This window comes from Palaemon carinicauda, chromosome 28 (genome assembly GCF_036898095.1).
Source record: "Palaemon carinicauda isolate YSFRI2023 chromosome 28, ASM3689809v2, whole genome shotgun sequence".
Classification (NCBI taxonomy): Eukaryota; Metazoa; Arthropoda; class Malacostraca; order Decapoda; family Palaemonidae; genus Palaemon; species Palaemon carinicauda.
In genome coordinates, this window is record NC_090752.1 from 44,052,195 (window position 1) to 44,069,706 (window position 17,512).

The 17,512-nt window shown below is 34.7% G+C and overlaps 1 protein-coding gene across 1 annotated transcript in view; it reads left to right on the plus strand.

Annotated features, from left to right (window-relative positions):
- The window catches only part of LOC137621539 (uncharacterized), a 162,059-nt gene extending 145,379 nt beyond the window's left edge, over positions 1-16,680 (plus strand). Inside the window, exons 3-9 of the mRNA XM_068351914.1 lie at positions 3,519-3,710; positions 4,980-5,138; positions 6,631-6,968; positions 8,102-8,210; positions 12,224-12,362; positions 13,034-13,191; positions 14,531-16,680. Coding sequence (XP_068208015.1) covers positions 3,519-3,710; positions 4,980-5,138; positions 6,631-6,968; positions 8,102-8,210; positions 12,224-12,362; positions 13,034-13,191; positions 14,531-14,631 — 1,196 coding nt within the window. The 3' untranslated portion in view covers positions 14,632-16,680. The remainder of the gene's footprint in view (positions 1-3,518; positions 3,711-4,979; positions 5,139-6,630; positions 6,969-8,101; positions 8,211-12,223; positions 12,363-13,033; positions 13,192-14,530) is intronic.
- The last annotated feature ends 832 nt before the right edge of the window (positions 16,681-17,512 follow it).

Consider the following 17,512-nt stretch of genomic DNA (forward strand, 5'->3'; position numbering starts at 1 on the left):
GAGGAAATCCTTAATTTTTACTTGAACTTTCCAGGATCACTTCTGCCATGTCCTACTGTATTAGCTTTGTTTTGGTGATTCTTATGTTATTGTTATTGGCGAGCATTCTCTCTCTCTCTCTCTCTCTCTCTCTCTCTCTCTCTCTCTCTCTCTCTCTCTCTCAATTGCCGAGTGATCATATTTTATGTACAGTATATAAGCAACAGGACTTGGGTCAATAATTCACATCCATAGATCTTTTCTCGTTTTGAAGTAACTATAATTGTTTTATTAACTAATTTGAAGAAAAAATGTTTTATTAGAATCCTGCAAAATACAGTTATGAGTTTCGATAAACTTCATTCCAGGACGAAGAAGAATATTGTATATATACATGAAATTGTTTGGTAATAGTGAAAAAATATTATTCCTTTAATATATATATATATATATGCAGAAGAACCACAGGGAAAATGAAAATACAGAATATACTCAAGTGTATATTCTGTATTTTCATTTTCCCTGTGGTTCTTCTGCATCTGAGCATCACGTTTTCCTGTGATTTTTACGCATATATATATATATATATATATATATATATATATATATATATATATATATATATATATATATATATATATATATATTTATATATATATATATATATATATATATATATATATATAAGTTAATACTGTAATGCAACATAATGTCTCTTTGAAACGCTGTGCGCTGAAGTGCATGTGAGCGGGTCTCTTGACTACCCTACCTACAACTTTGTACGTCCTAAGAATTTGAAATGACACGTTAGTCCTAATTTTAAATCTCTCTCTCTCTCTCTCCTCTCTCTCTCTCTCTCTCTCTCTCTCTCCTTGAAAATATCTGTGATAATTCGGCAAAGTTCTTTCTTACTTCGGTTCGCATTTGTAGGAAATATGGAGGCCACAGTCAGAAGTCCTTCCCGTGTTCTATTCCTGTCAGTTTCCTGTATCTTTCATGGAAATGTTTGCTCCTGGACAGGAGCAAATCATTGCTCTGGACCTAGGCAGTCCAGGATTATTCCATAATATCTGCCTTGATAAAGATAGCCAGTGACATACAACGTCTCTTGTAATCTTTCAATACCGTTTGTCAGTTCCGGCCCCCCCCCCCCCTCTCTCTCTCTCTCTCTCTCTCTCTCTCTCTCTCTCTCTCTCTCTCTCTCTCTCTCTCTCTCTCTACCATCGGAACTCTATAATTGATCCATTCTTTCCAATTAAAACTTTGTCTTAAAATGCCCCCAGGGACTTTTTATTTAAACTTTAATCATTTTCTGTTTTGTCAGCGTATCTATAATTGTTGAATCATTATCTTATTTCAAAGTTAATTTGTTCGTTGGATTTCATATATATATATATATATATATATATATATATATATATATATATATATATATATATATAAAATGTGTGTGTAAATATATCCATTTCTAAGTAGGGATACCTTAAAGTGGTGAAAGAGTTTGTGTATCGCCACGATCAGCAAAGCTACACTAGTCAGGGCCACCAATACTATATTGGTGTGCTGTGAGCGATTAAGTGAAAGTCTCCCTCCATCACCATCACCTCGGCAGTGACCAGCGTGGTGATGAAAAGTGACCAAACCCTAGACATGAGTTAGGACATGTCTTAATCTTTTGCTGTATAAATGTGTGTGTGTATATATATATATATATATATATATATATATATATATATATATATATATATATATATATATATATATATATATATATATGTGTGTGTGTGTGTGTGTGTGTGTGTGTGTATATGCAAGAAACAGTGAAATTTTTAATACCATATGACTCCTGATCGGTTTTGTATTCTATTTATGTATCTGTCCATATATGTTTTAGTATATACATGAATAAGCAAAACTAGTCAAGATAAAATATTGCTGATATAAATAAATACTAGCTAATGGTCTGACGATACAGAAACACCAGCGTCTTTGACCTGTGACTCAAGACGCTCCCTCTTCTATCCCTAATGAGATATGAGATACTCCTACCATGGATATAAGGATGTGTTTTTCTAGCATAGATGACCTTCTATTTTTCTGATAATTTTCTCTGCAATTATTTATGTGTGTTCGTACTCTCACATTACCATGTATAATGAAAACGTCTATTAATATACCAGTCCTCTAAGATGAAATACTAAATACTGTAGAAGAGGAACACGGTCAGGATTCACATAGTATTTTCATTTTTCCTTGTGGTTCTATTACATCTGTGGTTTACGTGCTACTCTGAGTTATATATATATATATATATATATATATATATATATATATATATATATATATATATATATATATATGTGTGTGTGTGTGTGTGTGTGTGTGTGTGTGTGTATTTTTTCCATATTTTATAATTTCCCCAAATAAAGAACCTTATTATTGTAGTTATTGTGATTATTGAAGTAATAAATATGGTATAAAGTATATATGTTGCCTATTAAAAGTAGGTAAAGCTAGAGGGCTATTTTAAGGTTATATACTATTTGAATACTCACAAATTCCCCTTGGCATAAATGACTACTAATCGAGTTATTTATCGAAAATTTTATAATTTCTTCTATTAGTCTTTAAGATAACCTTTCGATAGATACAGGAATATATAAACAAATAGGAATAATAGGAATAAGCTGCTTCTTGAGAGGTGGAAGAATATAGGAATGTGGGTAAATGGAAGCTGAGAGAGGAGCCCAGAGCTAGGATATAGCTATTAAAATAGTAATTAATCATACAGTGTAAAACCCGGATTATGTCCATAGGATTTGTTGTGTAAGCATCGACGGTTGCTTGAGGGCAGTAAACTACTAATATATACTTACCTTCGCATCCTCCCATGTAAAAGTATTCACAACAAAGGTACAGTTGGACACGTGAATTTCTGTCACACCTCGCTTCAAAGAATTCCACCGAGCCAGACCCTACTGCCGGGCAAATGGCTGTCTTTAGCCCTGCCCTACCACCTCTGCCATCTCTCCCTGCATTGTCTGTTCGATTCATCCCCGCGAAGTAAGGGTGTGACAGGGTGTACTTCTTCAGAACGAGGTGTACCAGGAACTCCTGTGTCCAACTGTACCTTGGTGAGGTCTTTAGGACAGTATGCAACGTCTCAAAACCTGGGACAAGCTCTTTTTATTCATGTATTTATTAGTGTATTTAGTTTTTAGCTGATGTTTTGCTTACATTCATTTCCTTTTCTTGCAACTTCATGTCAAATATTTTTCCGTGATTAATTTCCTCGTGGTCTGCTTTTTGTTAGAAAATACTGTCTATAGAGCGATTATTATTATTATTATTATTATTATTATTATTATTATTATTATTATATTTTACACAAATATTGAAGATTTGATTTCCAATATTTATTCTCATGTTATTATGAATGATGTAAATGTCCACGAACTTATTCCTCAGAAGAAACCAAATAAGAAAAAAAGAATAACTAACTGACATTCAAATAAATCTAACTCCCCCTTCTCTTCCAGGGAGCTCCCTGGAAATCAAGAGTTTGAAGCTCGTCGGCGGGAAGGGCGAGTATATTGAGATGGGCACGGGCGCGCAGTACGTCTTGAGCTGCTCGTACCACGCAGGGTACGACGAGACCGTCACATCTGTCTCCTGGAATCTGTACGGCAGACAGGTGTACGAATGGAATGCCGTCGCCGATGAAATATCCGGTACGTGACGACATTAAGTGGTTGGTTGCTTGTTGTGCCCTCACCAGTGCCTTCTATCAAAGGCATCCTCTTCCATCAAACCTCTTCTCTCCATATCATCCTTCACTATATCTCGCCATCTAATTCTCTGCCTCCCTTTCGATATTCCTTACATAACAGGTTCCTTCCAATCCCTCCTAACTTCTCCCCACCATCCATCCTCAACATGTGCCCACGCCATCTCACCCGTGACATTCTTATCATATCTGTATTCTTTACTAGCCTACCATTCTTCTTATTTCATCATTCTCCAATCTTTCGAGTAGTGATATTCCCATAATCCACCTCGACATTCTTGTCTCTGTTCTCTCTCTGTTTGTCTTAGAGCCAACGTTTCCGATCCATACATTAGCACTATGCTATAGATCTTGACTTTTAGCTTGATTGGCATTTTCTTATCACATACCACTTCTCCTACCTCTCTTTGCTTCCCCCAAGCTGTTTTTATCCTATTGTCAACTTCAGCCTAACATCCTCCCTCCTGACTTATATTAGATTACAAGTATTTTAATGGTTCCACCTGTTTTATAACTGAACCTCTACCATCATGTATGGCTATCTTGCCCCTACCTTCATTACTGCTCCCCATAGCTTCCACCTTAGCAACATTGAATTTTACTCTCAAGCTACCCCTCTCCAACGTCTCTTGCCACTGTTGAATCCAGTATTCTGCCACTGGGTCCGCTTGTTGAATGTCAGCTAAGCGGATGTGGATATCGGGTTTCAATTCATTGAAGAATATTTTTTAATATGAATGTGATGATGTCGTGGTTACCACAGAGATGATGTTTATATTAATAAATGTAGCATGTTAATGTTAGAATATTTTTATCGTTACAAGTTGAGGCTCAGACAAAAAAAAAAAAATAGTCATTGCCGTATTCATCCATGAACAAATGAGTTTAATATCCATATAGGTTACACCAATACAGAGAGCGTATAAGCATTTCATTAAAACCCCTTCCTTTTATTATTATTATTATTATTATTATTATTATTATTATTATTATTATTATTATTATTATTATTATTATTATTATTATTATTATTATTATCAGCTATGATACAGCCCTATAGTTGGAAAAGTAGGATGCTATAAGCCAAAAGGTCTAACAGGAAAAAATATTATTATTAATTTTATCGTAATTAATGTTGTAGTTGCTATGAATAAAAACCATTATTAAGATTTAGGTCATGAATATTATAGTAATTAGAATAATGTTTCCGCAGTGTTTGGCATTCTCCTTGGCCGAGTTGACCCATCGCCCGACGATGAGCCCGGAAGCCTCCACTTCAGCAACCTGGACTACCTTCTGGCAGGAAACTACACCTGCCAAGTCACTTCTTCCCTCGGATCGGATCAGCAATTCTACTTTTTACACGTCGTGGGTAGGTGGAACTCACAGAGGATTTAGCTAGGATTCTTCTTTAAATATGTAACTAAATATAAGAATAAAAGCAATTGAGCTCCAACAACCATACGAAGAAGATAGTGCACAAACCGTTGGAAAATTCCTTTTTTTTGTGAAGAAAATATTGAAAATAAGAAAAGAGTACTACAACAAATGTGTATGAAAAGAGAAAAACTAGTGAAAATAAGGAACACACAAAACTAAAAGACACAGAGGCGCCGTTGCAAAGGCAAAGCCTCAACCTGAATCTGATCTGATCTGACTAAAGCATTTATATAGGAATCTCATTGATATGTTAATTAATTTCCTAAGTGGTACTGTATCCAAGCGAGATCTTTAACGATCCACACTGATATAATTCTCTAAATTCTTAATTTATCTCTACAATTAAAGTCTCATGGCTTTAAACATAGTCTATTTCTCTGTTGCCTTTCGAGAATCATCGATGACTCATGGTCGATTGCCACAGACTACTCGACTTAGTTCCTAGTTTAATTAACACTTGACATTTTACAAGCGAAGGTTCACATTTATGTATTTGCCTATCTATCACTTCAAATATTCATCTATCAATTTATTCATTATTTGATTTATTATTCGTTTGATTATTTACCTCAATTCACACGGGTTCATTCTTTAAATAAACAAGAAAAGATGAGTTCATCGCAAAAACGCATGTGGGGAGATATTGACCATTAAACTTTTCAGTCGTCATTAAAGTCCCGCTGAGTAATTCACGAAGAGATCGTGTGTAAATAGCTTTGCAGCACCTGCAGTAAGTGTGATATATGTCTCTCTACACCTGTTAGATTTCAGTGGGATCTCAAAAATAGATAAAACTTGTTCCTTTTATGCTGTCATAATTTGATATTAGATACAATTTGCGTCTATTTTAATATCTTTTTTTTTTTCAAAAATGCTCTTGGAGTTATGAATGACGCTTAGACAGAAAACTAGTATCGGTAATTTCCTTATCTTGTTTATGAAATGATAATTATAATATATTAAAATGAGGTGATTAACGAGCCCAATGAGTCAAGCTCGACTCTTACAGAGCTAGCCTATGAAATGGTAAATCCATTCTCCTGTTGGAGTAATGGAGATCCTGGATATCAAATGACGCATCATTATAAAGCGCTGAATAATGACAGCTGTTAACGTCACAGTTTTATGGGATTTTTGGCAAATTAACTAATAGAATTTTGAGTAATGTTTCTTTTTAGGTTGCTGCCATCAACTAGCCCTCACTTTTTTGGTAATATCCCTCTTTGTTGTCTAAGACATTAATTACTTGACTCTTACTTTTAAGGAATATTATTCCTGTATTCATTACTAACATCATCCACTTAATTCATTAAAACTTCCTCTTTCAAGTTATCGCAATTTCCAATAACCATCTCCATGCCAGTAATGCCTCTCAACCTGATCTTGATCCTCCGAGTAATGCTTCTCACTTATCTCCACCGCAGACGTGTCCCCACTTCCTTACGAGACCAGTGTCCAGATCCTGAAGGACGTGGAGGAGGCAGCGATGGCAGCGGCCGGCAACGGGGACAACAAGTACATCGCCTACGACATCGACTCGCTTCCGCCGACGGAGATGCCCCACGAAGTGTCGTTCGAAGACAGCCAATGCACCTTGGTCTGGAGCTTCAAAAGTCCGGCCATCTTCCCCAAGCCGAATGTGACCTGCGGTTACTATTCGTTTAACCACGATGAAGTGGTCGATTACCTCCCCGCCGGGCTCACCATGCACAAGTTCATGAACGGGTCGTGGCAAGCCTATTTTCAGGCCACCAAAGTCCAGGTGATTGTTCAAAAAGTTTCCTTTTTTAAAACTCAAAATACCTTGTTGATCGTGAATGTGGAATGGTTAAGTTTTCTATCTCTTAAAAACAGATAAGTATTTTTAACTCATGATTCCTTGCTGATCGTGAATATGGAATAGTTAAATTTTTATGACAAAGATGAGTAAGTATTTTTTTTTAAACTCAAGATCCTTGTTGGTCATGAATATGGAATAATTTTCTTTCTGTTAAAGATAAATAAGTATTTTAACTCAAGATTCCTTACAATCGTGAATATGAAAAAGTTAAGTTTTCTTTCTGTTAAAGACAAATGAGTATTTTCATTTACAAAAAAAAAAAATAACCTTAAGGTTAACAACATTCTTGCTAATCATGATTTTAAAAACCACCATTTTGTTTCCATCATTTAAAGCAAGTCTTTTTCATTCCTCAAAATTTTTGCAGTCATGGATAGACAAATACTTTTTCAAAACCTCAAGAACATTTAAATCATTTGATTAAAAATGCATTTATCATTAGACGGTCCAAATGATAAATATTAAGTGAAATTAAAAGAAATTACTTAAAGAAATCTGCTTGGTTCTCTTCGGGATTTTAGTTAGCATTTTAAACTTCTTCAGTTTTTAATAATGCCCACTAATTATGAGGCCCGGAAAGTTATTATTTGTTAAAAGTGTGCCAAAAGTATATATTTTAACTCCGCTTACCTTTTAAACTCAAGAATAACTAGCCGTCATAGAGAATATGGATCCATAGAATTGCGTGTATGAAGTCTCCGTAAATCCATGACACATTTCACTGCAAATCATATGAAAATTTATAATGGAAGAGTTCTCTATTACAAATTAACTTCAGTTGTTTTTTAGAAAAGAATTTTAGGTGATAACACTTAGAGTAAGTTGCAACCTTAAACAATTTTAAGAGTTTTGACTGATCAGACTACTACTACTACTACTACTACTACTACTACTACTACTACTACTACTACTACTACTACTGCTGCTACTACTACTACTACTATTGTAAATCAGGATGTACACACAAGTTAGCCATCATAAAGAATATGTCTAAAAATCATCTTATATAATGACTGCATTATAAATCCAGTAAGAAGGACATCTCCATCCCTTAGGTAACCAACATCCCAGTAGACCACCGCCTGGGCTGCAGCATCAAGATCCCTGGGACGTCTTACAGGGAGATCATTATGTCCGAGGACGACTTCAGCGTGGACCATCTCAGTAAGCAAAATCACCATTTTCTGTTGTAGAAGAAGCCCTTTTTTCGGAGACCCACAAATTGCATTAAAATTAATGCTTTTTCTTCCACACTGTTATCCATACATTAAGGGGTTGGTTGCTTGATGCGCCCTCTCCAAGGCCTTCGCCAAAAGGCATCCTCTTCCACCAAGCCTCTTTTCATGCATTAGAATAAAAAGGGTGTATTCTCTGTACTCGAACAAGTAGCCTGCTCTAGAGCGAGTATTTCGCATTAAAATTAGTAGAACAAGCTATAGCGTGTAATTCAAGAGACTTGGATGATGATGAATATTAGAATTAATATTTTAATGGATTTTTAACCCGGAGAGAGATGCCGATGGTGTCCATCTTAGTTGTGCCCTTGATGTTAAAGAGCAAATAACTTTTATGAGACTTGTTGGAATCCCATCAGAAGAATCATACTCAACAAGAAAGCCTTATGAACCATACGATCATTTCTAATGTCTTTAGATAATATTTTAATAGAACTATTAAGTCTGGATACAACTTTAGTCAGTTGCCGAAAACAAAATCAGTAATCATACTTTACTAAAGAAACTAAGGCAATAATTGTTCAATCTCTAAGTACCAGTGTTAAAGAACTCACATTGAATGTTTGTATTGACATTTTGTACATTATCCGATTAAACGGTTATTCGTGTAATATACTTGAGCAAAAAATCTTAGGAAAAGTTAACCTTGGCTGTGATTGGATGATTGGATAGTGCACCAAAAACCTTTGCTGGTTATGATAATCTTTAAAGGGCACCTATATCAGGTAATGACTTAAAGGTTGTACATAATAACTACTTTTTCATGATAACATTTTAAAGAAAAATGTCGATTACATTTGATACCTTTAATCAATTAATTGTTTGGGCTTTTACCCTAAGTGGTCTTAAGTCAAAATAAATTGACAGATCTAGATACTCTAAATTTAAATGTCGTAGAGTCATTCTATTATTAGAATTCAACTTCAAAAACTCCTAACTTAGACAAACTAGAGGAAACCTGTGAATGATGGAATGCTTTAAGATAAATTGATAAACATTATGCAAAACTGTAAGCATTTTGCTTAAAGATGAATTAAGATAGTGACGGTCCTAACGTCAAAAAAAAAAAGTAAACATCAATGCTAAAGCAAATCACAGAAAGAAAGACACTAGATTGCGTGAAATATTTAATCCCGTAAAAGTTCTCCCTTGATTAGTTGTCCGACTAATGAGAAAAATAATCTATAAATGTGTTTCACCTGTGCCTCAATTTCCTGTCTTATGCAAGCGATTATAAACAGAAAACAACTGTTAAAATCATTTTTTTTTTCGAGTTTTGCTATAGAGAACTTATAATGTCAGCAAAAGTTAATCCACGTGTTTATATCTGTTATTGATTAACGTTTTATTTATTTGATTTTCATTTTCATTTAATGTACTTCTCTCTGGGATTTTTTTGTATTGCGTTGCAATAGTTATTTTATTTTTTTAAACTTTACATAGTAGGCGTAGTTAATTGTTTTTAATTTCAAGCCTTACAATAGACTGGTTGATGACAATAATAATAATAATAATAATAATAATAATAATAATAATAATAATAATAATAATAATAATAATAATAATAATAATAATGATAATAATAATAATAATAATCACTGAAGTGTTTCATAAAATATTTTTGTACTTTTACGCTAATAATATTCAATAGATATGAGTACTTGAGTAATTTCTTTAGATAAGAAATAACTACAAGAAAAAAAAATGACGAGCAGGTGCCGGTGCTAAGAAAAGTAAATAAATCCACAAGAAAATGTGTTAACGATAATTTTAACACTTGTCACAAGAAAATGTCATCGATAGCTATTGCATGTCTGTATAATGAAGTTTAAAAGAATAGTAAAATGAGAAGTGCCGGTATCAGTAAACCTAGATTTCAGCAAAAAATCAGGGTTCATTTTCTGAAATGATTACCAAGATTTTCGGCCAAATAGTTTTTTTTTCTATTATTAGATATTTTCTTTACTGTAATCCTGAATTTCGACGAAAAATTACGGTTCACCTTCTGAAAAGATTACCAAAATTGTCGGCCAAATAGGTTCTCTCTCTCTCTCTCTCTCTCTCTCTCTCTCTCTCTCTCTCTCTCTCTCTCTCTCTCTCTCTCTCTCTCTCTCTCTCTCTCTCTCTCTCTCTCTCTCTGTTGTAAACATAAATTGGCACACAAAGTTAGGGTTCGTTTTCTGAAAAGATAACCAAGATTATAGGCCAAATGGTTCATTTTTCCATTGCCAAATTTTGTCTGCTGCTGGTCTGATATTGGTTCCGTTATACTATAGTAATTAGGTTAATTTCTTCAGGGAATGAAGGCAATGATATGTTTTCTTAGACTAATCAAGTGAAAGTAAAGATTGAAGGGACAGAGCTTTAAAGAGAAGATTAAGAAGGTTGAGATATTAGTAAAATTAGTTAAACAGAAGTAAACTACCGATCGTCTTCCACCGTCCCCGTACTGACGCCAATAATGGAGACTATAATTATAGCAGATGTTTCTCCATGAGAATCGTCATGCCAGATTGCAGATTAGTCATACAAAATTAAACCAGGACTTTTTTTAATGAGCACGCCTCACGAAACTGTCCACAAGTGCAGGGAGTGTGGCACTATTTTAACCATCCAACATATACTCTATGAATTTACTGTTTAAAAGTTTTTTTTTTTCTTTTTTTTTTTTTTGTCTGAAAACTTTATCTCTCATTTTACAAATTCTTGGTATTTTTCTTTTACTAAGATTTTAATGTTTTAAAGAAGGACATGTTTAAAAGAGTAAAATCTAAATTATCTATTTATCATAAGTTTTAACTTCTAACTTATTTTTCATCAATAAGATTAAATATATATATATATATATATATATATATATATATATATATATATATATATATATATATATACACTATATGTAATTTCCTGAATTTATTTGACCAGCTCTGCAGGAGTCTAGTTCGACTCATTGATCTAATAAATCTCCATCCCTTTAATAATGATAACGTGAAAAAAATGGCTAAAATGAACAATATATATTTTTTTTTATTTTCTCTTTGAATGAAATCTAAGAATGATTGCAACCTTGCGAAAAGGTATCATGCTCTAGTAATAGTTCAGTTCATCCGTGAGTGGGTTATAACTTCCTTGTTTGAATATTTATCCGGTTTAAGAAACCTCTTTGGGTTTAAAGTTAATAAGAAGCTTCGCACTTCTAAAAGCTGGTGTTGTCATTGTAGCATATAATCAGTGTTCTCTTTATTGGAAAAGCTGTATCGGTTGATTTTGAAAACTTGCCTCTAAGAATCTTGGGAAAAAATTACTTTCTGCGTACAAAGTTTAGCTTCAGATGTTAGAAAGTTTCAGTACAGTAATTTGATCTGGCTCATTGCGGCCAGGGGAGAGGCCGTAATTCTACCCGTAATTCTAGGCAGGCAGTTAATTCTAATAGCCAGGCCTTCTCCATCATGAGGCTCAATACTACGCAGTACTCTAGAAGTTTTATTCCAGCTGTTACCAAGTTGTGGAATGATCTTCCTAATCGGGTTGTTGAATCAGTAGAACTTCAAAAGTTCAAAGTTGGAGCAAATGCTTTTTTTGTTGACCAGGCTGACATGAGTCTTTTTATAGTTTATTTATGACATATTTGTTTTTGATGTTGTTAATAGTTTATATGTGACATGTCTGTTTTGACGTTGTTACTTTTTTTAGAATGATTTATTGTTAATTTGCTCTCTTCATTTGTTTATTTCCTTATTTCCTTTCCTCACTGGGCTATTTTTCCCTGTTGGAGCCCCTGGGCTTATAGCATCTTGCTTTTCCAACTAGGGTTGTAGCTTGGATAGTAATAATAATAATAATAACTGCCTGGAAGGGCCAGACAATTAAAAAGATGAAAATACTGTACTCAAATATGATTTCTCTAAAAGGGAATCTTGGTGATTTGCATTGTCTTTCTAGTTGATTCAGGCGGCTGCCCCAGTTTAGAGGACATGACGCTACAGAAGGGACTAATGATGGAGAACAGAGCCTCGACCATCAACTGCAGAGGAAACCTTTTACCTGATAACAGGGAAGCTCCTGCCATCGTTAAACTCAGGTTAGTTCAGTTCTCATTAGTTCCACATATTTTTTATGCACTTTGCGATTTAATCTAGAATTTACGTAATTTATTGGCACTGTTGAATACCAGAAAAGATCATTAGGACCAAGTGTTTAGTTAATGTCTAAAAAATTTTGATTTAGTTCACCTTGAAGGAATGCTAACAGTCACCGAATTGTCTTTCAACCTCAAAAATATGAGCTCATTAGGGATTATCGGAAATTAGTAAACTCTCCCATAGTGAAAAATATAATGAAATCCTTTCAGTGTTTCTTAAGTATTTGAAATGTATTCATGGCCATTGTGTTTACAATCAATGGTCTTTAAAATTTCACTAAAACTGAACACATAAAACTGTAAAATTTTATCGTGGGGTTAATCAGTGTAATCACCCAAACTGTACCTTGAGTAATTTACTGTAAGCTGTTCGATTGGTTCTTTGGAACTTCTACATTTGTTTCATTCTTTCGTTTCCTTTCAACTTTAATTTTGTCATGTTCTAGTCAAGGCCTTGGTGTTAGTTGGTTTTAGTATACATATTTCATTGGACAATAAACACTTCTTGCTAGCTCTATAAGAATTCGGAAATGGATCTTAGTATTCTTGTAAAACTAATAATGATTAATAATAACCTTTACCACTATCTAAGCAACTCGTCTCTCCAACAGCTGCCCTCGCAATCACAACGCCATATTCAAGGATGGGACGATCGAGTCGAATTGGTGGACCGAACTCTCCTGCTATGAATACGACCAACTCTGGCGGAGTTACAAGGAGGCGGGCACCGAAGGGGAACTCGTTAATGTCGACGAACTTCCCGAATGTGGTAAGAAGACGTCGATCGAGTAATACATAGTAATATGTTACTTTTTTCTCTACTATGACGTATTTCATGCAGAGTTGATCTACTGCTACAGTGATACGAAACTGATTATGTAGATGACATGGGGTTCAATTTGGCAACATCTTATAATTATTTTAGCCTCAATATCTGCATAGCATATAAAAAGCGTGAGAGAGAGAGAGAGAGAGAGAGAGAGAGAGAGAGAGAGAGAGAGAGAGAGAGAGAGAGAGAGAGAGTTGTAACGAATACAACAAGAAGACGTCATAGATTAGGGAGAAAGGGGGTATCTATCGAGTTATACACATTGATACGAAACTATTTATCTAGATAAAAAGGGTTTCAATTTGGCAATATCTGATAATCATTTTTATCTGCAGTATCTGCATATCATAATCAATGAATCATAAAAGACCTAAGAGAGAGGCGGTTGTAAGAATCCTTGAGGACAAACGTCTTTTTCAGAGTTTGTTTACAAAGGGATAGCTGTACCAAACCGAAAAAAAATGCAGGATGCAGGTGTCCCAAGATTAAATGTGGGATGCGGTGCCCTAGCAGGTGTTACAAATACAAGTCCACCTGAGAAGAAAATTGGCCTTAAAGCATATGTTAGAGAAGCTGTTTAGTCTTCTTTTTAAAGAGTTGCATTTTATATTCAACCCAGCAAAACAACTAATTTTAACTTCTTAAGATTGTAATTACCTCCTCTATGTTTACACATCACGAAGAATGTGGAAGCCGTTTAAAGAAACAGGAAACAGTTAATCCTGTGTCATTCAAATTAATAACAACAATTAAAATTAACCAACCGTGTGTATTTCATCATATCGAATTAATTATCCATCGTTCACATGCTTCATTAATAAAGATCTTGTGTCGGTCATTACGATGCCAATATTTATACTGATAACTTCGTCAATCATTTAATCTTTTACGAGCACACCAGAAGTGGGACTCTTTATCTCCACTAGGCATATTATTAGATAGTATTACAACACAAATAGTATTAAACAAGTGTTATTTTTTCACTTTTGCTGTTAGTGTCACTTGTAAAATATGATGTATAATAAATTTAATACCACCAGGTATTTTACGTTAAGAATCTTGTATATTATGTGTTTTTAAATGTAGTGATGATAATATTAAATATTATCGAGATCATTATGAATACACTGAAATAACTAAAATGAAATACAATGTTTATCCTGAAGGGGTGAAATATTGTAAAATGTTACATTTCTACTAATTGCAAAGAGATTTAAATAATATGATATATAGTTCACAGTTTACGATCAGCTTTTATTAAACACTGCTTTTTTTCCAGATCGAAGCCAAGGCGCCTCCAGTAGCAATAAAAGCAGCAATCTGCTGTTGATATTTCTAGCGCTGCTGCTCTTTGTGACTCGCCCGCTGCTAGGTCACTGACCAAAATTCTTCGATGTAGTTTTGTAGATAAAAGATTACCTTTCCTACTTTCAGTGTGAATGGACACTAAAACAGGGGAACGTGTTAAATGTTGATTTTGATGCCATACACTAATGCAACTAATTGAGTGAAATTGCTGTTTCCATTCGAAGTTTTGAGCCAAAGAAAATGGTTGGAACTGTTTCAGCTCGGCGTCAGAGTCTCTTAAGAATGCATCAGTTCTGTGCCCGAGACCCTTCTTAGTAATTTACAACAACAAATGTGGCCGTTTCTAGTCCACTGCAGGACAAAGGCCTCAGACATGTCAATTCATGTTTGGGGGTTTGGCCAGTTTTCAGCTCCACGCTGGCCTACTGCAGAATGGTGATGGGGAGAGACTTTAGTCTGATCGCTCACAGGAAACCAAACTAGTATGGGTGGCCCTGACTATTACAGCTAGTCATGGCGATATGCAAACCCTTTCACTACTCAAAAAGGGAATAATTTACAGTCTGCATTAAAATCTCCCATACTTTATCAGGATCCTGTCAAAAGACACAGTACCGCATCAGGTCACCGTCAGAATGTCCCCTTTATTAATAGATCAAGTCGGTGGCAAAAGTTCGGTCAGCTTGATAATTTCACAACCTGTATGAGGTCAGCGTTAAAAAAAATATAGCATTAACACCATCTCAGGTCAGTCGGTTTCACCATATCAGATCATCATAAGCATTTCGCCTCAACAGTTCAACTTCAGAGCCTCACTTGGCATTAATTATCTAGATGGATCGATGGATAGATTTATTTTGTAAGTAAATCTGGCGTGACAATAGCCAAAGTCGTCAATGGTTTCATTCCATAAGACAGTCTCACTGCATCACTTTGAAATTGAGCACTAATCATAAAGCATAAATATCATGTCTTTTTAGAATTTCTTTTCACAATCTAGGAATATTTTGTGCTGAAAATACTTCAGAATATTGAGATGTTATCTTATGAATGGAACCTTGAAAACGCCACTACGCAGATATTTTTATGTAATGGAAGGACAAAGCCAAAATGGGCGAACATGCTGAGAAAATAAGTAACTGGTTTTTTCTCTAGATTTCTTATCTGTAGTGTTAATTGAAAGTCCACTTCTCCCAAAATGTGCGTGCTGTTATTTTATTTCTTTGTTTCCTCTATAAATGTTAAGATAATTTCTCTTCCAGTGACTATTCCCTTCCCTCAACTATGTCTTTGGATCACTGTCATTTCGTTGCGATTAAGCCTGCGTCCTTTCCCTTATTCTACTTTTCGTTGATTTGTTCGTTTTAAAGATTAGGTAAGGTCATTGAGTGTCCCATCCCGAGGCTCATAGGTTAAACATGCCCCTAATTTAATTTGTTTAATTTAGATTGGATTGACCAAATCTGCCATACTAATTCTATATTCTTGATTGAAGAATCCTTCGCCTCTTCAGGTTTCTTGAATGCATCATAAATATAATGCAATAATATTGATCACCAAGAGATCACAAAGAAATTATTATTATTTTTTTTTAACATTTTGTCGCCATATAACTGGAGATTTATCCATGCGTGCTTGTATCTGTATTTCAAAAAAATAGTCTGTAAGAAGCTAAAAAAAAGTGCTATAATCCTTTCGTTTCATATCTGGTGTGGTCAGTCACAAGTACAATAAGTCATTAATTAATAAGTGGCCTCAGATTTTCTCTATAATTACCCTTCGACTCCATATCACGTTTTTTATCACCCTCTCACGAACATCAAACGCTGTTGCTCTTCTCTGATCTCCTGTTTTCTGTTTCTTATTTTTATAATAGCTGAATAATTAATATGTAAATACCTCTGAATTACCCATGCATTTCATTTTTTTTTCTTTGTTAGGTTTTAACCATGTTTGTTTGTGATTGAATGAATTTTCTGTAACTAAAAGAAAGCCATAAGATGATTTGTGTATCTTGTAGCATAGATAATAGATATGATGTAATTTTATCACAGACGCATTTAAAAGCATTATAATGACGCTTTTAACTGGTATTGAATTTTGTATATTAATTCTTGTAAGATGTTTCAATAAAGTAATGACTTCACAATCTTTCAGTCTTGTCAACCCTTTTGTGTAGATTTCATTGCGATGAACAATTTTGTTAAAAGATTTATCGCCTAGAAGACGTCTTTGCACAATTATTGAAATTGGTAACGTCTCTGCCTGGTGTTTCCCAGTCGCGGGTTCGAGTCCCGCTCAGACTCGTTAGTGCCATTAGTGTCTGCAATCTTACCCTCCTTGTGAGTTAAGGTTGGGAGGTTTGGGGGAGCCTATAGGTCTATCTGCTGAGTCATCAGCAGCCACTGCCTGGCCCTCCCTGGTCCTAGCTTGGGTGGAGAGGAGGCTTGATCACTGATCATATAATATATGGTCAGTCTCTAGGGCATTGTCCTGATTGCTAGGGCAATGTCACTGTCCCTTGCTCTGCCATTCATGAGCGACCTTTAAACCTTTAAACAGGAGTGTGATGGGAACTCTCAACCAACTGAACTAAAGATGGTGCGCTTTGATAACCTTTCAAGGGAAGGATTAACCAAGCAGTTGTATATATTTTAAGACTAAGTGAATTTAAGTAGCCCATGGCACAGTGACCAAATAAGATCAAAATGATTCCTACTATTTCAAATGAGAAATGACCAATGAATTTATTTTTGGGTCCAACATAAATTCAATCTTCCACATATACTGTGTCTGACTTGAAAATGTATAGGACTGATCTTCATTTATGTCTAGGATTTATTTTCAACGTATAAGAAATCTTTCTTTACTGTCGATTCTTGATTATATTTTTACGTTTAGCGTGGCAGTAGAAATGGCTTTGGAGTTTACGGTGATTACAGAGACCTTTGAA